The sequence below is a fragment of the Gossypium hirsutum genome, chromosome A04 (assembly GCF_007990345.1).
Source record: "Gossypium hirsutum isolate 1008001.06 chromosome A04, Gossypium_hirsutum_v2.1, whole genome shotgun sequence".
NCBI classification, from domain to species: Eukaryota; Viridiplantae; Streptophyta; class Magnoliopsida; order Malvales; family Malvaceae; genus Gossypium; species Gossypium hirsutum.
In genome coordinates this window covers 7,457,902-7,482,581 of record NC_053427.1, presented here as the reverse complement: position 1 = coordinate 7,482,581, position 24,680 = coordinate 7,457,902, and the positions used below count along the sequence as shown (strand labels likewise).

The 24,680-nt window shown below is 31.5% G+C and overlaps 2 protein-coding genes across 6 annotated transcripts; both read right to left on the bottom strand.

The window, feature by feature from the left end:
• Positions 1–1,992: 1,992 nt before the first annotated feature.
• On the bottom strand, positions 1,993–7,580 carry LOC107947964 (disease resistance protein SUMM2-like). Its single transcript, XM_016882460.2, has 4 exons — positions 6,588–7,580; positions 5,925–6,444; positions 5,137–5,727; positions 1,993–2,096 (listed from the first exon to the last, which is right to left on the bottom strand). The coding sequence occupies exons 1-4, from the start codon at positions 7,578–7,580 to the stop codon at positions 1,993–1,995; spliced, it is 2,208 nt and encodes a 735-aa protein (XP_016737949.2).
• An 8,980-nt stretch (positions 7,581–16,560) lies between these two features.
• LOC107948676 (disease resistance protein At4g27190) lies at positions 16,561–21,354 on the bottom strand. 5 transcript variants are annotated; one of them, XM_016883304.2, is made up of 6 exons: positions 21,200–21,354; positions 21,045–21,126; positions 18,851–20,606; positions 17,816–17,881; positions 16,967–17,015; positions 16,625–16,768 (listed from the first exon to the last, which is right to left on the bottom strand). In XM_016883304.2, the coding sequence occupies exon 3, from the start codon at positions 20,276–20,278 to the stop codon at positions 18,956–18,958; it is 1,323 nt and encodes a 440-aa protein (XP_016738793.1). In that variant the 5' UTR covers positions 20,279–20,606; positions 21,045–21,126; positions 21,200–21,354; the 3' UTR covers positions 16,625–16,768; positions 16,967–17,015; positions 17,816–17,881; positions 18,851–18,955. The 5 variants fall into 5 exon arrangements, with proteins under 5 accessions (XP_016738790.1, XP_040966768.1, XP_016738793.1 ...); XM_016883301.2 differs by lacking the exon at positions 16,967–17,015 and having other exon boundaries at positions 16,561–16,768; XM_041110834.1 differs by lacking the exon at positions 16,967–17,015 and having other exon boundaries at positions 16,561–16,768; positions 21,045–21,129; positions 21,200–21,345.
• Positions 21,355–24,680: the final 3,326 nt, after the last annotated feature.

Genomic DNA, 24,680 nt, shown 5'->3' with positions numbered 1-24,680 from the left:
AAAGGGGATAGAAACTATTCAGGATTATTGTAATGTAATAAGGCGAGCCACCGTTCGATCAATGAACCTTTAGTGGGATGAAACTGAACCCTTGGTGAAAGCAAGGGTGAACCTGGGTAGTGGCAGGGGCCCTAGCCCCCTTAAAATGAAAATTTTTTCATTTAGCCCCTTTAAAATTTTTAAAATTTTAAATGAGTAAAGGTAAAATTGTACTTTATCCCCCCTAAAAATATAAAAATTTGATTTAATCTTTTAAAAATTATAAAGATATAGGCTACTAAAATGGTAAAATTGTATTTTTTTTGTATTGAAAAATTACAATTTAATTTTGCCCCCTAAAAAGTTTCCTAGTTTCACCCCTGGGTGGAAGGGTGCCTTTATGGTGGATGGATACCTTTAGGTGTCATACCGTGGATGGTATCATTGAACTGAATCTAAATCTTGACTTAACTTTTTTTACTTGGTATATTGATGAATCGTGCTTTCGTTTTTCTTATATGAACTTCTTTTGTAGTTTGATGGATGGTATAGACATTGACTCGAGAATATATAATGCCTTGTGAGGCTATTGAAATTCATGCCTCATCTTTTTTTACCAATGTGCTAGCTATGGTACTTCTATTCATAGTTGACTTGTGTAAATTTCGCTTTGTAATTTATCAGGTGGTGTGTCTATTGGCCCAACAATCAAGGAATATATAATGCATACTCTCACGAGTGGTATAGTTTTCAATTAAACGATCTGGAGTTATATTTTTGGAGATATATGTCTCACTTTTGTGGAGAGCCACTAAACGATTCATGGAGGGGCTCAACTATCAATTTTTGGAGATATGCCTCATCTCCGTGGAGAGTGATTAAACAGTTCATGGAGAGCTCGATTTTCAATTTTTGGTGTTATGCCTCACCTCTACGTAGGGCTGCTGAATGATTCATAAAGGGTCCCAACTATCAGTTTTTGGAGTTATGTCTCACCTCTGGGGAGAGCCATTAAACGGTTCATGGAGGGGCTTGACTATACATTTTTAGAGATATGTCTCATTTTCGTGAATAGTCATTGAATGGTTCATGGAATGGCCCAAAGGTGACACCATTGACCTTACAACCTAGGATTAGGTATGAATGTAAAAAGTTGAGAATCTTAAAAGTTGCGAACTAAATTTATAATTTTAATAATTAGGAAACCAAATTCAAACATCTAAAATAGTTCAATCATAAATAATTTTAATTCTAAATTAACTGACAACTTTATGTAATGACTGATTGCATAAAAATAAATTATTGATTACATATCCTATTTTATAAACTAAAATATAATTATACTACAAGTTCTATAATATGATATCTAATGGGTTAATTTTTTAAGTTGCATATTTTTAAAATTAAAAATTTTATAAATATGTTAATTTATAATTATTTCAATTTATATTTGTGTTCTAAATACATGATTTCTGCATATATATGCGTGTGATAAGATTTCTAGCATTATTTAAACTTTTCAGACAGTAAAATTTTTAATTATTATTAAACTTTTGATATTACAAAAGTTACAAAATATTACAAAAGTAACAAAATGAAACTGAAATTGAACAGTAGCATCAACTTCAGTAGCTGTAAGTACTTCATTCGGAAATACTACAACAGCTTGATCTGCTTTTTCATACTTCATCCGGATAACTTATGTTGCACGGTCTGCTCCTTGGTTGCTTTATCTGCTGCATGCATGCCAACTTCAACATAATCTTCCATGAATTTCAAATTTTGTGTTTAACAATCTGAATTTCCTTCAGATGTTATCCCTTAGATTCCCTCTGACGTTGTTATAAAATCCTTGATCTTAGTATAGTAAGTTGATATTTTGGTTCTTAAGATTGGCACCATAAGCTGATATGTCCACAATGACTCCCTTTCGATTGCGGTTAAATGCATCCAATAAACCGAGCTTGGATTTCTTTACTTGAGAAGAAGACTGTGACAACCCATCAGTGAACCCTATCTTCCCATAGCAACTCCTTCTTCTTGTTGGTCATCTTTCCTGTCATTGTCAAGTTCTTGAGCTATGAAATCCTTATTTATGGCATCTCTGAAACCTACAGCTGCCATTGCAGGAGAAGGAGATATAAATAATGGAGAGTGGTAATGAAAGGTTGAAATCAGAGTAAGATGAAAGTGGAAAAAGTTAAAGATCTAATAGAAGTAAGATAAGATTAATGTAAAAGATGTATAAATGGAACTAATTTAACAAATCCTAACAGTCAACTAGCTATAGCTAAATTGTTAATTACCTAATAGTGTTCTGGTAAGTAAATGACTTGTGTTGTTAAGTTGTCGGATAATTCCTTCCTCTCATCTTTAAAAAAAAATTCATTTTCTCGAGTTTTTTTTTATAAATTTAGTTTAAGCCAGTCTTTCTTTTTTGAAAATCTGATGTAATATAAGATCTTACATGTTCGAATATGGATCTTTGTGTCGTGAAGCAGGTCAATTAGATTTAGGAAAATTTGCGCATTGCAATCGTTTATGAGTATTTAAAATTATGTTAACCTTGAAGGTAAAGCAATCGTTTGAAATTAAGTTCACCTTAAAGGGGATAGAAACTATTCAGGATTATGCTAATGTAATAAGGCGAGCCACCGTTCGATCAATGAACCTTTAGTGGGATGAAACTGAACCCTTGGTGAAAGCAAGGGTGAACCTGGGTAGTGGCAGGGGCCCTAGCCCCCTTAAAATGAAAATTTTTTCATTTAGCCCCTTTAAAAATTTTAAAATTTTAAATGAGTAAAGGTAAAATTGTACTTTATCCCCCCTAAAAATATAAAAATTTGATTTAATCTTTTAAAAATTATAAAGATATAGGCTACTAAAATGGTAAAATTGCATTTTTTTTGTATTGAAAAATTACAATTTAATTTTGCCCCCTAAAAAGTTTCCTAGTTTCACCCCTGGGTGGAAGGGTGCCTTTATGGTGGATGGATACCTTTAGGTGTCATACCGTGGATGGTATCATTGAACTGAATCTAAATCTTGACTTAACTTTTTTTACTTGGTATATTGATGAATCGTGCTTTCGTTTTTCTTATATGAACTTCACTTTTGTAGTTTGATGGATGGTATAGACATTGACTCGAGAATATATAATGCCTTGTGAGGCTATTGAAATTCATGCCTCATCTTTTTTTACCAATGTGCTAGCTATGGTACTTCTATTCATAGTTGACTTGTGTAAATTTTGCTTTGTAATTTATCAGGTGGTGTGTCTATTGGCCCAACAATCAAGGAATATATAATGCATACTCTCACGAGTGGTATAGTTTTCAATTAAACGATCTGGAGTTATATTTTTGGAGATATATGTCTCACTTTTGTGGAGAGCCACTAAACGATTCATGGAGGGGCTCAACTATCAATTTTTGGAGATATGCCTCATCTCCGTAGAGAGTGATTAAACAGTTCATGGAGAGCTCGATTTTCAATTTTTGGTGTTATGCCTCACCTCTACGTAGGGCTGCTGAATGATTCATAGAAGGTCCCAACTATCAGTTTTTGGAGTTATGTCTCACCTCTGTGGAGAGCCATTAAACGGTTCATGGAGGGGCTTGACTATCAATTTTTAGAGATATGTCTCATCTTCGTGAATAGTCATTGAATGGTTCATGGAATGGCCCAAAGGTGACACCATTGACCTTACAACCTAGGATTAGGTATGAATGTAAAAAGTTGAGAATCTTAAAAGTTGCGAACTAAATTTATAATTTTAATAATTAGGAAACCAAATTCAAACATCTAAAATAGTTCAATCATAAATAATTTTAATTCTAAATTAACTGACAACTTTATGTAATGACTGATTGCATAAAAATAAATTATTGATTACATATCCTATTTTATAAACTAAAATATAATTATACTACAAGTTCTATAATATGATATTTAATGGGTTAATTTTTTAAGTTGCATATTTTTAAAATTAAAAATTTTATAAATATGTTAATTTATAATTATTTCAATTTATATTTGTGTTCTAAATACATGATTTCTACACATATATGCGTGTGATAAGATTTCTAGCATTATTTAAACTTTTCAGACAGTAAAATTTTTAATTATTATTAAACTTTTGATATACTCTAAAATTTTTTCAAGCCTAGGTCTGCTTTTGGCCTAGCTTGATCAATCCAAAAACCTATTTTACTGTTCAAAAATAATAAAACTATAATTTTATATTAATATTTATACATTTAAACTGAAATTTAAAAATATTTTTATTATTTAAATGGTTTAAGAGTGTAAAAAGTCCTCTAACTTTTTAAAAAAAAGTAATTAAACCCTTGCTTTTATTTTGCATTCACTTGGATACTTGAACTTTTAAAATACATTAAAAAGGCCCTCAAATATTTTCAAAAAAAGCAATTAAGCCACTGGTTTTATTTTGCACTCAATTGAGAACTTGAACTTTCAAAATACATCAAAAAGGCCCTCAAATTTTTTCAAAAAAAGTACTTAGGCCCCTAATTTTTTTTCACTTAATTGGGTACTTCAACTGTCAGATACATCAAAAAGGCCCTTTGACCGTTAACTTTAATAGTTGACTATTAAACTTTAACAGTTGACTATTAAACTTTAACAGTTGACCATTCAAGTACCCAATTGAGAGCAAAAAAAATCGGGGGCATAATTGCTTTTTTTGAAAAAGTTTAAGGGCTTTTTTGATTAAATTTAAAAGTTCAAATACTTAATTGAGTGCAAAATAAAACCTAGGGCTTAATTTCCTTTTTAAAAAAGTTTTAGAGCCTTTTTGATGCATTTTGAAAGTTCAAATACCAAAGTGAATGCAAAAGCAATAGCTTAATTTTTTAGAGAAGAATAACGGAATAGAAGGAATAGTAAGAGAGGGAAAGTGTTTAAGAAGTGGAGGCAGGTTGATTTCTTATTTACCTTAGCTTCTCAGTCTCAATGCTCTTAACCTCTTCCTTCCATCATTCCTTTTCTCCTATCTTTTGCACTATCCTCCCCCCTACTTCTTTCCCACCAACACTTTTATCTTTCTCTTCAAAAAATATACATCAAATTTTATTAATATGGAGAAATTAGATTTATAAAAATAAAAAAATTAACTAAACTATAAATGGTTCATACCTTTCATCCTTCCAAAGGGGTTGAAGCGAAGAACATTTTTAAAGTTTGGATGTTCATGCCACTCCAACGATTCCCACCATTCTGTGCTTGACCTTATGGTAAGGGAAGGTGGAGCATATGCATATGGGTGCCCATTGCCAACAAGGGGAACAAATGGAGGAATTCTCTTCAGTTCATTCCAACTATAAACATAGATAAGTTGGAGAGAATTGCAAACCATCACTCCACTTTGTCCGCAAATGCTCTTCAAATTTGGTAATACAATTAGTCTCAATTCTCTCAATTTGGGAAGATGGAATTTGATTAATGCATCACTCCCTTTTTCTTCAACTTCTAATATTGGTACTCCCAATATTTCTACTAGCTGATGACATTCTTGCACCCAAATTTCTTCCAGGTTTTGGAGATTTGGAAGCAACCAATGTGGAAGCAACGTCTTCATACTTGAGCATCTGAATATCGTAATTTGCTTAAGATGGGAAAAGGTGGCAGGTGAAGCCAATGTTGATGTTGTTGGTGAACCAATTCCTTCATCTTTCATAATAAGGGCACTCAACTTTGGCAGATCTTCAAGTTCCAGCACCTCGAGGCCTGAAATGGATGAGCGAAAGAAGAGGCAAAAAAGGACAGGGAAACAACACACTCTATCCCTTCACACCTCCAAACCCTCCAAACCCTCAAGTCAATCGCATTTTTGAATGAAGAATTATCATCAACTAAGCTTCTCAAATAGTCGCACTCAAAAATATTCAACTCTTGAATTTCAATTGGGTGCATAATTAACTCACCTTCCCAATCGTGGACTCCTCCAATTGTTAATCTTTTATCACTTGTAGAAGGGATATTTGACTCACCCACCACTAAATTGCACTTCATGAGATTTTTCTTAATTTGTTGCATTGAGGAGATGAACTTATTCAATTCACTGATGTCTTCTAAACGTCCGGTTAAGCACTCCAACTTCTTCAATGGTTCCATCTCCTCTAATTTTAGACTTACTTTTTCATTCTCCATATCAAAACTCAAGTGCTGAAGGTGAACGAGTTTTGGTAAAAGTCCAGCGGGTATCTCTTTAAGAGTGGACACATCAAGATCAAGATATCTTAGCTTTATCAGCATATCCATTCCTTCAGGGACTTCCTCAATTTTAGTCCCAGAAAGATCCAACTTCTTCAATTCTTGAAGCATTGAAAGACATGGCAGATCTCTTAATTCTTCACAGCCACAAAGCAACAATGTTGTGAGGTTCTTTAGTTCAGAGATGGAATTTGGTAACTCTCGGTCTCTGTAAAGGACAAATTGAGAACACTAAGACAAGGCATGTTTGTGAAGAAAGAATTTGGGATATTTTTTATAGGGTTATGCTGCAATAACAAGGTTGTGAGCAGTTGGCATTTTGTGGGTAGCATGTCTATGGAAATTTTTGATATGGAGTTACACATAAGTGATACTTTCTCAATATCCGGACTCCATTGCTCCTTTTTTGGTAACTCATCTAATTGCAAACTTGCTTGTATCATATATCGAGGATTCATTCTTGTAATCAAAAATGTCATTTCTCTCACCGCATCATGTATTTTCACAAAGCCACTCGAGACATTTTCCAACAAGCAATTATTTTCTAACTTCTTCAAAATAACATGGCCCTTGTCTTTCATTTCTTCTCTTGTACCCATATCATCTATGAATCCCTCCTCAATCCAGCACTCAATTAGTTCATCTTTTTTAATTTCATAATCTTCAGGATATAACGCGCAATGTAAGAAACAATATTTCACTTTCTCGTCCTTTAAGTGATCGAAGCTAAATTTCAAACGTTCTATCACTTTAGCTTCCACTCCTTCCACTTTTTCTATTCTCCCTTTCAATTCTCTGATTGCGTTTTTCCAAATAAGAGGGTCCTCTTCTCCTTTCAATGTACCAGCTACGACGACAATTGTAAGAGGCAGACCCGCACATTCTTTGACAACGAGCCTCAAAATTGGCATTAAAGTTTGATTTTGCACTATGTTAGGTCCAACTTTACTCAAGAATAGTGTCAATGCCTGTTGTTCCGAAAGGGGCTTCACTTTTATCACCCTGCAGCCCATATACTTACAGACATGCTCCGAACGGGTTGTCAACACCAACTTGCAGCCATTGCTGCCACTCGGCTCCGGGAGCCCAACTTCTTCTAGAGAGACTTCATCCCACACATCATCTAGGATTAGAACATGCTTTCCTGCTTTCTTCAGCATTTCTGACAAGATTGCTGCTCGTCTGAGCTTATCTCCTTCTTTGGGCCAATCTTTCTTCAACTTCAAAGCACCTGCAATATCATCTTGTACCTTCATTACATTGAACTCCTTTGATATGGTAACCCAGATTACCCTTTCGAATCTTTGTTCTTTCAAAAGATCATTGTGGATGTGCTTCATGATAGTGGTTTTACCCACACCGCCCATCCCCCAAACCCCAATCTTTTTTTACCCCCTCCTGTATCAAACATGCCCAAATCTCTTTTATGGCAGCTTCCTCCCAACTAGTTCTGATGTTGGCAGTGGCAACCCAGCACTTGGACCATCCATGGCAAGAGCTTCAGAGGCATTAGGAGCTTTATCAAGAAATTCCTTCATTTCTCGAGTCTTTTCATAAACCAGCTTCCCATTGCAAGCACGACAGAGATAACTTCCGTTACTGACTTTATTTTCCACATCCTGTGCCTCCGCAACCATCTCTTTCGCATCTTTCATCCAATTTTCAACTCCCTGCTTGGGTATCATCCCCCAGGAGAAAGAATCTCTGCTTTCAATTTCAGCTCTATATCTTCCATTTTGTAATTCAATTCATCTCTCATCCTCTTGAAGTTTCTCACATAATCATTCATCTTTCTGTGATATCGCAAGTATTTACAAACAGGAGTTCCGAGACAATTTGCAATGCCAACAACAAGCTCTACGTACTCCATTGCTGTCCCTGCAATGCAATCATATATTTTAGTGTATTGGATTTTTTAACAAGTTTTTATATGTTAGTGTAAGCATGAAAAGGAAACATAAAAGCAATGGCGTTTATTAGATGGAGCTATGGATGGGTGGCAGACAGAAACATGATGAAATTCTGGTCACCAGAATCAAGCTCTCAATGTATATAAAATGCTAGATTCAAGTGTGCAAGAGTTCATTACAGAATATTAAGAGGTAAAATGTTCAACAGGAGATTTCAACATTATATTGCTTCTGGGTAGCTCTTTTTGTATTAATTTGTTCTATAGTAGATTATGTCTGCTGATCATCCTATCCAGTCTTAAAATCTAAAACTGTTGATAATCAGTAGAGGAAATCATTGCTTCAGATCTTATTACCTGACTTAGAGGCTGAAAAGTGTTGAGAGATTAGAACTGAAAACGAAGCAGTGAAGTTGACTTCCTTGACTATCTTACAAAGCTAGCTGCTATAACAGTATCAGATAATCAAAAGCAAAGAAAAGCATTCATGAATTAAGCAAATGAAAGAAAATTACCTTGATTGTATGCTTAAAACTTGTGATAGACCTTGGAGATGGAAACAAATTAAAAGCAGTGAAGAAGAAAGAATGTTGTGGGTACAATAGCCAAAAATAAGAAGAAAGTGAAAATAAAAAGAGGGAAATTATGAAGTCAGTGGTAGGTTCCACAAAGGCAGAATTATTAGTAAGAAATCCTATTTTTATTACTTTTTCCTTTAGCTTTTTTCTTTGCTGTCCGCCATTACAGATGTCATTTTACTTATTCGTATTATCAATTTATTTACAGCGACAATTTAAAATTATAATTATAAAAGTTTCTAGATATAATATTGTTAACTGTTGTGCAAGACATAATTTGAACTGGACTAATTGATAAGATGCTTTTTTAGTTTTGGTGTTAAAAGGGGAATAAAAATAATAATAAATAATAAATGTTAACAAAGAAATTAACCCATTTTGTGCCTCCACTATGTCACGCGGATCTTTAGAGCTTATTTTCAACAGTCAATCAAAATGAAAAACTTACGTATAACGTTCTAAATATTTTAAGTTATCACATTTTAGTCTGGTATCATCAATATGTTAAGCGACACGAGCAGAACACTGTAACAAATGCATTATTTTTGTAATTAACCTGTTTTCCATATAATTTTCATAATTAATTATGTTTTATATTATTTGAGTAAAATATTCCTACGTTGAATAATATACATCTTTCTATTTTAAAACTTTGAGCTTTTTTATATATATTTTTTACAAAATCAGGGTCCAATTTTCATTTTACCAAAAAAAGTTATACTATTAGTTACTAAATTATGGGTATTTTCGTTTTGGCCACTTAATTAAAAAACTTACAATTTCATTACTAATGTTTTTGAAATTGTTTTTTTTTTTGGTCACTCAAATGTTAAGTGACACTTTTTTAATTGATATAATAACAATTTTAGTCCTCAACTTTTATACTTTCAGTCAATTTGATCTTGATCATATATAAAATGGTAAAAAAATGAAATTATTTTTAAAATTTTAGAACATTATAAAATAAAAAAATTAAATAAAAGTAGATAAAAATTTCAAAAATAAATAAAGTGAGAGAAGATGAGATATAATTGTTTTTAAGTCGTACACAATTTCTCTATATTATCTGTATCAAAATATCCAATACTCATTCTTTAGTAAAAAACGTAGAAAAAAACATTAAGCAAAATTATTTATTCTCTCCTTTTTACCTCTGTTTCTTGACATAGCTTTAATGTTATAAAAAAATTTCTAAATATAATTTTTTTTTTACAATTTGAGTTTTGAAAAATAGTTTAAATGTAATGATAAATTGAATTCAGTTTGAAAAAGGTAATTTTGTTGTATATTTAGTATTCTTTTGACTAAAAAGATGACATTTAGGGTCAATTTCATAAGCCTTGATAATATCAATTCTAGATGTTCTTTAAGGGCATGAAACTCAACTTGATAATATTACTAATTTGGTTTCAAGAAACATTGAGGAAGCATATAAATGATCTAGCTTTTTTGGTTTTATTTTGTTTTTAATTTGTTATTAGATTTTATTGAATGGTAATTTTGTTTATTTCTCATACAGTTTAGTTATTCAACAACATATTCAAGATTTTATTTTTCTGGAATTTTTATAAATATTTTTCTATTTTTAAAATTTTGAGTTTTTTTTAATTTTACACAAAATCAAATTCAAATTGATACAAAAATATAAAAAAGAGGACTAAAAAATTATTATTATACCAACTAAAGCAAGTGCCCTTTAACAATTAGGTGATAAAAAATTAATTTCAAAAACATTAGTGACCAAATTGTAACTTTTTTTAGTTAAGTGGTCAAAACGAAAACTTACCTATATTTAAATGACTAATGGTGGAATTTACCCAAATTTTTTGTTTAAAACTTTTTTTTTATCTATACTATGTATTAGGCCTTTTACTAACATGGTGTCAACCATCAATTGAATCCCAACTCAGTAACAAAATTGCTAAAAAAAACTCATTTTATTTACAAAATAAGATATATGATTATGTGAGTGTTTTCATCTTTTCATAAATCAATAAAAACTTATCGATAATGAAATTTAAACTAGAGACACCATGCATATAAAAGATTTTTATTTTCATTTAAGCTAAAGCAATTTTAGTGTTATAGGTCAAGGCCATGTTGTTTCACATTGCCTTGGATTCCACCATCTTTAGCCTCCTTTAAGCTCTACGGTCCACCATGAAGATTTTGATGATCTGCGATGCAAAGAGAAAACAAGAAATGAACCAAAATTGGGAGTCAAATATTAATGGTGGATGCCATCAGATAAGATTAGACTTTTTAGTTGTGGTTTAGGGGTACCAATTAAACTTTTAATCACTCAATTTTAAATAATTTTCAATTGAGACATTTTATTTTAGATAATTATTTGTATTTTATTATTAACACTTGCATGTTTACTACAATACTGGTTTTTTTCTTCTTAATTTGTATTTTGAATTTATTTAACAACATTTTAAATAATTATTTTTAAAAATAATTTTCCTATTAATTAATACATATTTTTAAAATTTGATATCAACTACTTTTAAAAATGTTAAACATGATTTAAATTGTTTTTAAACTGTTTAATTTGCTTTCAATATTTTTTTAATTAGTAAATATATTTTTCAATATGTTTTAAATAATTTTCTAAATGTATGCTTAAATAAAAAATACTTTATTAAAATCTGTTAAAGATTTTTAAACTATGGCATCGTTGTTCGTCGATCAACCTTTGCATTTGCATTTGCATGTAAACATCAAATTCAGGACATGTTCTACCATAGTGTATAATTGAGTGGAACCAACACGAACATGTCTAACATCATGAAATTCTTACTTTGCAACAATACACCTGAACCCCGTTAACTAGCACAACAGAAAAACAATGATCAAAGAATCAAACCCCAAATTCCACCAAAATTCGTACACGCAAATTTATCCATTATAAAACCCCACTATGCACCACAACCAAAATGAAAAACGCAAACACGTACCATATGCTACCGAAATAAAAATAGATTGCCCACAAATATCCAACCAGCATGAATCGTGTCAAAAGCTATGTATTTATCAATCTCCAAATCTCTAGGCAACGAATACATCGTGTTCTTTAACCTGAAATTTGGGGTTTTTATATTGGGAGGTGAATTTTTAGAGTTCCGTGCATGTTTGATCCACCCTCACCTCACCATTGTTGATACATAATATCAACGGAAGTGGAACATGGAGAGAGGGGTTGGTGTTGAGAAAGACTAGTTCACTCATTCTGTGATTGAAAGCCAAACACATAGAGGGGCTAAGGAATAGGGTTTTTGAGTGTAGACGGCTCTCCTACAATGTTGATACATTTGGGCATTTATAGCTAAGTAAAGGTTCTTACCCAATTATGCTACTTATTGGGCTTTGAGTGGCCTAATGGAGGGTCCAATTGGATCCAAGTTAAGGTAGAGGTTAGACCTGTTCATGAGTCGGGATACCTGAAGGCCCGTTCGAAATTTGGGAGGATTTGGACAAAATTATTAGGCTCAAAAAATAGGCTTGTGCAAAAAACATTAGGCTTGTTTAAAATATGGGTCAGGCTCTAACTTGAACATTCAAGGCTCAAGCCCGACCTGGCTCGACTCGTTTTAAGGTTATAATACTATATATTATGTTGTTTTTATATATTATGTAATTTAGAACACATAAAAAAACCTATTCTAAATATATAATACTACCCTAATGTAAACATTAAAGAAAATGTTAAGATGACTATATAAAAATTTTCAATAAATAAAAAATGTATGAAATTATTAAATATTAAAATAAAACAATATAACTATTTTTTAAAAACATTTAAAAATAATATGGGCGGGCCTAAAATGGGTTTGAGTTAGTCTTTTGCAAATATGGTCGGGTTTGGGCAAAATTTTAGGCCCTATCAGTTCGGGCTTGGGCAAACATAAAGTATGTTAACATCATGTTTAGGCTTGACCTGGTCCGATCCATGGACACCTCTAATAGAGATATAACATTATTCTAAAAAAGATTTCCATATTAACATCACCTCGATATAGCATAAAAAATTAGGTTGATTGCACTAGCATGTTGCATACGTCATAACCTAATTCATAGGTGGAATTGGGACGATCCATTGAAAAGTACATAGAAGAAAGATATTGTGATAATCTTAATAACACATATACGAATTTAGATTTAGATGATGATAAATTTAGTCAATGACCAATAAATGATGACAATAATAGAGTATATCTTAATGACACCCATTGTCTCAAGTTTTGGATCGAACAAACCCATTGACCTAAATAGTGCATGGGAGAAAATTGAGTTATTTGGGCCCCAAAAGGTTAACTGGACGAACTACTAATTTTCAAATATGAGATATCCATCCTAGTCATTATGGACGCATTTGCCCAATTGACACGTCTGTAGGGATCAATGTTGGACATATCGGATCCTTTGAGAGATCAAAAAGCGCACAGATGCTTTATTTATCTACAAATCGAGATGAATATTATATGGTAGCGGTAGGAAATTATTTGGCCTTGAATCAGGGTATTTAAGAAGAATACGTTGTATCGGCTTGATATCGCCAAGAATTCCTGTCTATTGCATAGGAACAAGTTCATCTTGGAAGTATTTTTCCTTTTCAATATTTTTCTATTAGAGATTCCCTCATTCTTTTTTATTGAGCATAATGATGCGAATCGAGCTTTAATGAGTTCTAGTTAAATTGAAAATGTAACATCCCAAAAACCGGGTTAGAATAAATTGGGCTTTGAAACCAAGAGAGTTCATCTATCGATTGTGAGTTTAGATTTTGGAAATTTATTATAAGGAAATTGATCTAGTTTAGTGGTTAAGTGTTCTGGGTATGTGTGTGAGGTTTTGGGTTCAAATCCTATCTCTTGAGATTTCGTTACTTTGATTAAATCCTTATTTTGAACATATGGATTATAAGTTAAATTTGGTCAATTAATGTAAAAAATGAACTTACTGATTTATTGGTTAAGCATTCATATTCTATTTGGCCTCGAGTTTGAGTCTTATAGTATGCATTAAGAAATATTTTGCTTGTTGCCTGAAATACATTGGTGGTTAAGACAAAGGATTTTTAAACGTTTCTTTTGTTGTTTTCTTCTTTTTCTTTCCTCTCTAAGTTTTTCTCATTTCTTTCTTTTTTCTTTTTTTTTCCTCCTTTCATTTTCAATTTTTTACATCGTCTTAGCATATTGTGGTTGATTTTTGAACTTCTCATTTTGATATGTTTTACGGGATGGGTAAGTACGTCTTCTGTGATGTTAATTGTGTTAATTCGTTAAAGCTCTAAGAAACAACGATATTGTATTGTTGATAGTTGCGCTAATGGAGGAATTCTTGTTTTAAAGCGATGTTGTTCCTTTATTTTAGGAATAGGAATTGGAAGTAACGAGTCTCGACAGGATAATTTGAGTAATTTTAGTTAATCTTTCGGTAAGTGTCGATTCCGTTGAAGGTTTTATGTCGAAGTTTTCAACATAAGTTTTTTTGTGTAATTGTATTTCGTTGTCGTTGAATTTGATTGATTGAATGATTGTACTATTGTTTTAGGCTTTGGAAACTCTCCACGCTCTAATCGCTTCAAAATCTCTTCAGGTGCATATCGAAAACCTCAATTTATGCGAATTTCAATCACCAAGAAACGGGATTGTCAACACCACACGGCCGTGTACCAGGCCGTCTAACTCACTGTTCATCGATTTGGAGCCACACAGGCAAGGCACATGGGTGTGTGTCCAGGCCGTGTGTGGCCATGTTAGTGCAAGGTACACATGGACAACGAACACGGGCGTGTGTCTAGGACTTGGTCTGAACGGCTAAACCGAGTTTAGGGTGTTACGGTCTACAACTGCAATCAATACACATAACTTTAAAAGATTAGTTGATGAAGTTGAAAGACTAAAACTATAAGTGCTCTAGAACAGTATCAATGAATAATAACTCAGTCTTAACGTCAAATAAAAAACTTGTTACTTTATGCAAATTTAATTATTCTAAAACTACTGCTTAGGGTGTAAATCTAATGTATACAATCAAGTAAATATTGAGCAAAGAAATATTAGAATGTGACAACTCAAGTTCAGGAACCTTACTTTGTTCAGCATATATACTACAGTTTTTACTAATAATGTAGAAACAAAATGATCAATCACCTCACAATTACCTCTTTCACCATTACTATAATTCAAATATTATATAAGTCAAAGATGAACATCAATTATTACTAATAATGAATAAAACATTCCAAACAATGATTTGAGAAAATCGGAATGTTTGTATAAACCAATACAACAAAATAAGGTGTAGCCACATTGCTTTATAAACAAAGAAATTCTAACAAGACTCTCCTCCTATGAAAACAAAGCAATAATTGAATTTACTAATACCTTACCATTTATCCAAAACCCAAACGTAGTCTCTAATCCTAAAACAAGCTCAATTTTCAATAATTTGATCCAATTGCCCTCTTTATTCAATACCCACACCTTATCACTACTATCAACACGCCACAAAGAGTAATATGGTCAATAAAACCAGCTACCCTCCCTACTCCTTTTCCAATAGTTGATACTAACATAATGAAACAAGCCCTTTTTTTTATTATTTCATGTGTTTCTTGTTTTCTTTATTAGGGTTTAACTAAAAGAATGGTGTTTTTGTTTAGCATTTTGTAGAATCGACCCAGAAGAGAGTTTTGCCAAAGTGAAGAAATATGGGCTTCCCCAAGATGAAGGTGTAAAATCCTTCATTTCCAACTTGACAGCCCAGCTTTCTGGTAAAGTGGTTTTGGATATTTTGTTATAATAAAAGTGTAGCGCATTCCTCACACTCTGGAAATGTATTGGAAAAAGAAAGGGTTGTGTTGGTTATGATGAGTAAGGCTACCAATGAAGTGTTGGAGAGGAGAGGTGGAATTATAGCATTGAAACATATGGTGAGGTTGTTGAGAAAGGGTAATAGTTGATCCTCTTTTACTTTAATGTTTTACTTGACATCAGTTAATTTGAAATGTAGGAGATTTTCCAGTGTGTCACGGAAACAGAGTGATAAAGAAATTATGAGAGAAATACAAACAGTCATGACACAAATTGATTCAACTATCACTTACTTGTCATGCCTTGATGAACCACGTAAGAGCTGTATTTGAGTTCAAGTTTTTAAAAGCTTTCCCATGCCCCAATATGCGTTAATGATGTATGACTAGTCATATGGGTGACACATCAGTTTTTTAAATAATTTTTAAGGTTTTAAAAATATATATAACTTATTTTTTAAAAATTAAAATTATTAAAAAATATTTATTATTTTTTAAAACTTTAAAATATTAATTAAATGCTTATACATCATGACAACAATCTTATATAACCCGAACCATAAAATAATATAATTGCATGCAACAATCATATAACATCTTTGTTTTCTTATAAGAACATATTTTAAATATAAATATTTTTATAAATTTAAATAGGATCATCGACTTTGGAAGTGTTAAAGTTGAAAATAACCTATCAAACCCTACAATGACATTAACTTATAAAAGTAATTATCTTTTTAAACTCTAATTGTAACACCCCAAACTCGGCCTGAATGTTACAGTCGAATTGTGGAGATTATATTGTACATGAAAACAATATTACTTCATTTTGGCAAAAACTCTTTAACTTAAAAGAAAACAAGTTCGATTAACCAGTTGAATACATACCATTTTTGAAAATCCATGAGTATGTTGAAGAAAACCATATTTGTTAATTTTACCAAAACATATTTAATTTACTTACTTTGTGAGATATAATATCTTAGCAAATTTCAATAAAACTTGCAGCGGAAAGCATTATAGCAAATCGACCTTATAACTATGGTTCATTTTTAGTTGTCTTGATTTAAGTGTCGGTAAAAGTTAAAACTTTTGCAAAATAAATGCCAAAATAATTTTTAGCGTCCCAAACAAATTTAAAATGTACAAAAAGTCCATATAAACAAAAGAGAGTCCAATGCATACTTCAACCGAAAGAGTAAAATACGAGCACCAGACTCACTGTCCAATCCTAAGTCTGAAGATCACCTGAAACAAAACACACGTGTGAGCTTAACACCCAATGTGTGATTTGAACCACGCGTTGTAATATATATATATATAAATTAGAATGTATCATAACATATTAGATTTCATATTAGGGCATATCTTATATCATATCGATTTTTGTATCATGTTATAGCATGTTTCATATCTTATCTTATCTCATATCATATCATATCATACCTCCAACTGCTACACACTATCTCCGTCCAAGCAATATCACCAATTAGGCCTACAAGAGTTATCTATCCAATCACACCAATATGTGGAGGTATACCACTCATAAATATACAATTGAGCTGTCAAATAGAAATTTTATGGTCTAGTCGCCATAGTTGCAGTAAAAACTACCATATAACACTTCCTCCATCATATCATAACCTATCCCAAAACATAGGCATAATCATAATTATAATATCATAAATACATATATCATAACTCGTCTGACATGCATACACATATATATTTTTAAGAAACATAACATAGCATATAATTTATATACAACCTACTTAACATACATAGCATATAATTTATATACAACCTACTTAACATACCTCCTAAGCTTACCCATGTATATATACATACTAAAACTTACATTTTTTTCGGGCCTCTATGATTCCATGGGCCCAATATTTGAGTCCTTTAATCGGCCCCTAGTGGGGATTAAAATTGGCCAAAATGCCTACATAGTATTATGGCCCACACGACTCAAAAAGCTAGCTCTTGTGGTCCACACAGCTTACCAACAAAGGCTATATAAATTCACATAACATTGTGCTCCATACGTCCTACCACACGGCTGTGTGGCATTGGATAGTTTTGAAAACAACCCCTATTTCATAATTTTCTCTAGTTTCGATTGAGTTTTCGGGTTAATTTCACACACCTAATTGCTAATTTGATCAATCGCTCAATTGGAACTTACGAATCCTACAAACATTCATCAAACCACACGAATTAACTAACAATACTTATCCAAAATAACATGTTAAATCAAAATTTCAGCCCCTAAAATAGAATTCGAATACTTACTTCTCCAAAACAACGTCGAAACTTGTATCTACTCTGTTGGAGGGTTAGGATTCTCACACCTTTCGCCTAATTGCGAACCACAAAAATACTAATCATGATAACGAATAGAAAATATACCAACACAAACTCAACTTGTTCAAGAAATGAAATAAAACTAAACTATTAATGGAAAGACATGCACTACAAACGGAATATGATCCAAGTGACAAAACGCACAAATAAACGGTAGTATTCAAGAATAATCAAAGAGGAAAAAAAAGGAAAAATAAAAAGAACCAAGAGAAAAGAAGATATACATCAGAATAGGGAAACAAAAGAAAGTAATGTACAAAGTGAGGTGAGAGTGTGGACGGTTGAAACAATGAGTGAAAATAGAGATTTAGTAAAATTAAATTAAAATAAATAAATAAAAGGATTTAAGTTAATCCAAATCCCACCAAATAGATTTTATAGAATTTAAATTGGTGATAAGCTAAAGCCTTACCACTGAATCAGTAGAGTTATAATTGTTACAATTCAAGAAAATAAGAGATAAGCCCTAAGGCTCAAGTTGAACATAATACCAAAATAAATAAGAAAAATTCAAAAAAAAAAAAAACAAAATTGAACTCAAGAACTAAACCAAACATTCAAGATGATTAACCACCACACCAAATCAAATTACTTGACATGCTTAACAACTAGAATTCATAAAACATGGGGCATTATGCCAATGTAAAATAAAAAGAAGTTGAAGTTTTTTTTACAATACTTTCTTAATTTTTATTGGCAATAAAACTATGATTGTAGTTTTATCTCACCTTAAATCATTTTGATTAATATAAATATTTTAATAATAAATATTTAGAAAGTTATTTTGGGAAGTACATATAAAATATTTTAAAAGGTTATTGTTTTCTATATAAAAAGTAAAAACTTAGAAAATTATTTTGGGAATTACATATATATAATTTTAGAGAAGAATAAGAGAATGGAAGGAATGGTAAGAGTGGGAAAATGTTTAAAAAGTGGAGACAGTTTGATTTCTTATATTACCTTAGCGTCTCAGTCTCAATGCTCTTAACCTCTTCCTTCCATCATTCCTTTTCTCCTCTCTTTTGCACTATCCTCCCCACAACTTCTTTCCCGCCAACACTTTCTTCAACAAAGGTTGAAGCAAAGAACATTTTTGAAGTTTGGATGGTCATCCCACTCCAACGACTCCCACCATTTTGTGCTTGACCTGATGGTAAGAAAAGGTGGAGCATATGCAAATGGCTGCCCATTGCCAACAAGGGGAACAAATGGAGGAATTCTTTTCAGTTTATCACAGCCATTAGAGACATTGATATCCTCGAGAGAATCACAAACCATCACTCCACTTTTGCTGCAAATGCTCTTCAAATTTGGTAAAAAAAACAATGTCAACACTCTCAATTTGGGAAGATGGAATTTGATTAATGCATCACTCCCTTTTTCTTCAACTTCTGATGTTGCTGCTCCCAATATTTCTACTACCTCATCACAACTCTCCACTGATATTTCTTCCAGGTTTTGGAGGTTTGGAAGCAACCATTGTGGAAGCAACGTCTTCATACTTGAGCATCTCTGTACATAAATTTTCTTAAGATGGGAAAAGGTGGCAAACGGAGCCAATGTTGATGTTGTTGCTGAACCAAATCCTGCATCTTTCATAATAAGGGCACTCAACTTTGGCAGAAATCGAAGACCCAACGCCTCGAGGCTCTGAAATGGATGAGCGGAAGAAGAGGCAAAAGAGGACAAGGAAACAACACACTCTATCCCTTCGCAAAACCAAATCCTACAAACCCTCAAGTCAATCGCATTTTTGAAGGAAGAATTTTCATCGACTAAGCTTCTCAAATAGTCGCACTTATAAATATTCAACTCTTTAATTTCAATTGGGTGCATAATTAAGTCACCTTCCAAATTGTGGACTCCTCCAATTGTTAATCTTTTATCTCCTGTAGTAAAGATATATGACTCACCCACCACTAAATTGTACTTGATGAGATTTTTCTTACTTTGTTGCATTGAGGAGATGAACTTATTGAATTCACTGACGTCTTTGAAACGTCCGGTTAAGCACTCCAACTTCTTCAATGGTTCCATCTCCTCTACTTTTAGACTTATTTTTTCATTCTGCACATCAAAACTCAAGTGCTGAAGGTGAACAAGTTTTGGTAAAAGTCCAGCGGGTATCTCTTTCAGAGTGAACACTTCAAGATCAAGATATCTTAACTTTATCAGCATATCCATGCCTTCAGGGACTTCCTCAATTTTAGTCCCAAAAAGGTCCAACTTCTTCAATTCTTGAAGCATCGAAAGACATGGCAGATCTCTTAATTCTTCACAGCCATGAAGCAACAATGTTGTGAGGTTCTTTAGTTCAGAGATGGAATTTGGTAAACTCTCGATCTTTGTAAAGGACAAATTGAGAACACTAAGACAAGGCATATTCATGAATAAAGAATATGGGATCTCATTTACAGGGTTCCCCCGCAATAACAGGGTTGTGAGCAGTTGACATTTTGTGGGCAGCACATCTGCGGGAAATTCCGTTATTACATAAGCCACACTTTCTCAATATCTGGACTCCATTGCCCCCTTTTTGGTAATTCCTTTAATTGCAAGCCTGCTTGTACTATATATCGAGGATTCATACTTGTGATCAACAGTGCCATGTCTCTCACTGCATCATGCATCTTTATGCTAGGTTGACCAAATACATTAGTAATATTTTCCAACAAGCAATTATCTTCAACAGGCTCTACGTACTCCATTGCTGTCCCTGCAATGCAATCATATATAACAGTAGCAGATAATGAAAATCTGTGAATGTATTGGATGAAGTATTGATATGTCTGTGTAAGCATGAAAAGGAAACATGAATGCAAGTTTCAAGCAATGGCGTTTATTAGATGGAGCTTTGGATGGGTGACAAATAGAAACATGATGAAATTCTGGTCACCAGAATCAAGCTCTCAATGTATATAAAATGCTAGATTCAAGTGTGCAAGAGTTCATTACAGAATATTAAAAGGTAAAATGTTCAACAGGAGATTTCAACATTATATTTCAACAGGAGATTTCAACATTATATTGCTTCTGGGTAGCTCTTTTCGTATTAATTTCTATCTATAGTAGATTATGTCTGCTGGTCATCCTATCTTAAAATCTAAAACTGTTGATAATAAGTAGAGGAAATCATTGCTTCAGATCTTATTACCTTAGTGGCTGAAAAGTGTTGAGAGAGTAGAACTGAAAATGAAGCAGTGAAGTTCACTTCCTTGACTGTCTTACAAAGCTATCTGCTATAACAGTTACAGATAATCAAAAGCAAAGAAAAGCATGTCATGAATTAAGCAAATGAAAGAGGATTACCTTGACTGGATGCTTGAAAATTAGTGATAGACCTTGGACATCGAAACAAATTAAAAGCAGTGAAGAAGAGAGAATGTTGTGGGTAAGAAATAAGAAGAAAGTGAAGATAACAACAGGGAAACTATGAAGTCAGTGGTAGGTTCCACAAAGGCAGAATTATGAGTAAGAAATCCTATTTTTATTACTTTTTCTTTCAGCATTTTTCTTTGCTGTCTGCAATTACAGATGGAATTATAATTATTCTTATTACCAATTTGATTTATGGCCACAATAAAAAAATTATAATTAAAAAATTTTAACTATATATAAATTATAATTATTAGTCAAATTTATAGTTTATTAGATATAATATAAGCCAAAAAAATTATTATTAATAGTGTTAACTGTTATACTAGACATAATTTAAACATGACTAATTGGTAAGAAGCTTTTCTAGTTTTAGTGTTGAAGGGAATAAAAACAAAATAATAAATAATGAGAGTTTACAAAAAAATTAACCTTATTTAAGATTTTGTGCCGCCACATTGTCCCGCAACACCTTTAGAACTTATTTTCAACAGCCAATCAAATGAGAAATTTACATATCAATTTCTTAAATATTTTAGGTCATCACATTTTAGTCTGGTGCTGCTAATATGTCAAGCGATACCAACAGAATTTTGTAGCAAATGTCTTATTTTTGTAATTAATTTATTTTTCATACCATTTTTATAATTAATTATTTTTTGTATGATTTAGATAAAAAAATCCTTACGTTGAATAATATATATTTTTTTATTTTGTAAATAAATTTGAGGTTTTTTTTATATAAAATCAAGGTCAAATTTTTATTTTACCAAAAAAAGCTACACTATTAACTATTAGTTACTAAACTACGAGTATTTTGGTTTTGGTTATCACATTGGTTTTTTTTTTCTTAATTTGCTAAGGAATAAAATAATTTATGGAGATACATACGTGGATTGAAACATATGTAAAGGGTAGAATGCGGGAAATGGAATGTCCAATGAATTTTATTGACATTTGTGTTTGAAATTATTTTTAATTTTTAGTATTTGTTTTAAAATATTTTAAATCTATTTCTAAATAACTAACAACATTTTAATTTTTATAATTATATTTTGGAAGAAATTTAATTGTTTCTATAATTAGGAATAAAAATTATAGTTGTTTAATCATGATCAGACAAAACAAAAATTAAACATTTTAGTTATAAATTATAAATTTATTTAACAATATTTTTAAAAATACATTATTAAAATCTGTTAAAGATTTTAAATTTGTTTTAAATTATGGCACGTTATTGGTGGATCAATCTTTGCATTTGCATTTGCATGTAATGAGTTATCATGTATTTTTTGTTAAAGATTTACACGTTGTTAAAGATTTTTTTTTGTTACTATGTATTTTGAAATTAAAAATATATATTAAATATAAAAAAAAATAATTTTTAATAAATTATTTTAAAGATAAAATGTGAAATTGATATCAATAAAAAATTAATAATTTTTTAATAAGTTATTTTAAAGATAAAATGTGAAATTGATATCAATAGAAAATTAATAATTTTTTAATAAGTTATTTTAAAGATAAAATGTGAAATTGATATCAATAAAAAAATTTTAACACAAATATTTTATGACATCAGCAATAATCCAATTTAACAGAAACTGGTAAAGATTCAGTATGATTAAACAATTTAATAAAATAAATAGTACAAAATATGAAATTTAATTCAATAATATAAATAGTTGACATAAATTTGAAAAAAAATTGAGGTTTAATAGGAAGTAAAAGTTTTGGGGGAAAGCAAAATGAAAAATTTTTGGACAGTTTGTAGGGAGTAAAAGTTTTTTAGAGAAAGTAAAAGTTTTCTTTTGCGAAAGTTTTAGAAAAAAGTTTATGGGGTTTGGGGAAGTAAAAGTTTTAGGGAGAAAATAAAAAGAAAGAAGTTTTGAGAGTTTGAAATGAGTGAATTTTTTTTGAGAAAGTAAAAGGTTTGAGGGGAGAAGGGAAGTAAAAATTTGTTATATTTAATTTATTTGAATTACTCGAATTTGAAAATTTAACTCAATTCGAACTTGAAATTCGAAAAAGAAAAATTGAGTTGATTCGGTTAACTTGATTCATTCGATTCAAATAATTTAATTTTTTTTACTTTTTGAAGTTGAATCGAATTTTATTCACCCCTACTTCACATGCCTATTACATAATAATGTTATTATTTGTACTAATATTTGGTGACAGAAATACCTATCACTATTTACTATTTTAATTACATAAAAAGCTAATTTCAATTTGTCACAATAATTTCTCTTGATTTATAAGATTATATTTTTAAATACAAAATATTATTACTATGTATAATTTTAGAGTAAGTTTGGATGGGTGGTGCGTTTACCCGCGATTAGTGTAAAGACAGCAGTGGCAATGAGATTAGATACTGTAGCGATACTATAGCGTGAGACAAAAAGTAAGCTAAATGCGCCGTACCGCACCGCACCGCAATCCCAAACCCACCCTTAATGTGTTACGGAAATGTCCATAACTATTTATAATATCAGTCTATCACAATAATTTCTTTTGATTTGTAATATTATTATTTTTAAATAATTTAATTAATTAAATCTATCTCAATTCCGTCACAAAATGTTGTTTAAAAATAATTTTGAAACTCTGTAACAGCAATTGTGACGGAATATGAATTACCTCACATTTTTGTCACAAGTAAGGCACTCAATTTTGTCACAGTAAATAGTTAAGTTTTAAATGTTATTTTTGTACTAGTCTGTCACTAACCCATTATTGATAAACTATAACACTGAGTAGATGTTAACTAATTTTTTGACTAAAGGCATGTCACCACATAAATTTAAGAATCATGTTGTCACTACGGGACTTGTTCTCATATTGTAAATTTCGTTATAAGAACGATTATAGAGAAACTCTATTAAGTTTGATGTTTCTCATATTTTGTGCGCATATTAATTTGATTATTTCGAGAAATTTCATCAAAGCTTGGACTTGGAATAAACATTGGATTTATTCATTAACAAAATTGGGTTAAAATGTTGAGACGTGATATACTGTGATACATGAAAGATACTATTAAAATTCTATTAAAAAATATCGCTATTATTAATGCATTATGTTTTGACTTTAAGTATTTATGGACAATACAAACCAAATGAGAAAATGTTAGACGTGTATTATGTTTTGGTTCGTGGGATGATTCTTGTAATGACCTATTTTTGCCCAAGCCCAAGACTAAATAAATAAAACCCCCAAAAAAAATTAAACAGTTCATGTCCAACTACATTCAAGCCCAGAACAAAAACCCTAACCCAAAAAAATTACAAGCCCAATGGCCCAAACTGTTTAAACATTTTCAGTAAACAGAGAAATCCTAAAGCCCCCACGCCGTTCCTCCTCTCACGCCGCCGGAGGTCTACCATCGTCGCCAACCACCACCTGCAAAAAA

What these genes read in the sequence shown, in the direction of transcription:
- LOC107948676 (XM_016883301.2), bottom strand. Translation starts at nt 20,278, where the DNA reads ATGAATATGCCTTGTCTTAGTGTTCTCAATTTGTCCTTTACAAAGATC.
- LOC107947964 (XM_016882460.2), bottom strand. Translation starts at nt 7,580, where the DNA reads ATGGGCGGTGTGGGTAAAACCACTATCATGAAGCACATCCACAATGAT. An exon ending in GGAGTCCGGATATTGAGAAA is followed by an intron (nt 6,445 to 6,587) that starts GTATCACTTATG and finishes GCCTTGTCTTAG; the next exon opens with TGTTCTCAATTTGTCCTTTA. An exon ending in CCCCTTTGGAAGGATGAAAG is followed by an intron (nt 2,097 to 5,136) that starts GTATGAACCATT and finishes CTGCAATGGCAG; the next exon opens with CTGTAGGTTTCAGAGATGCC.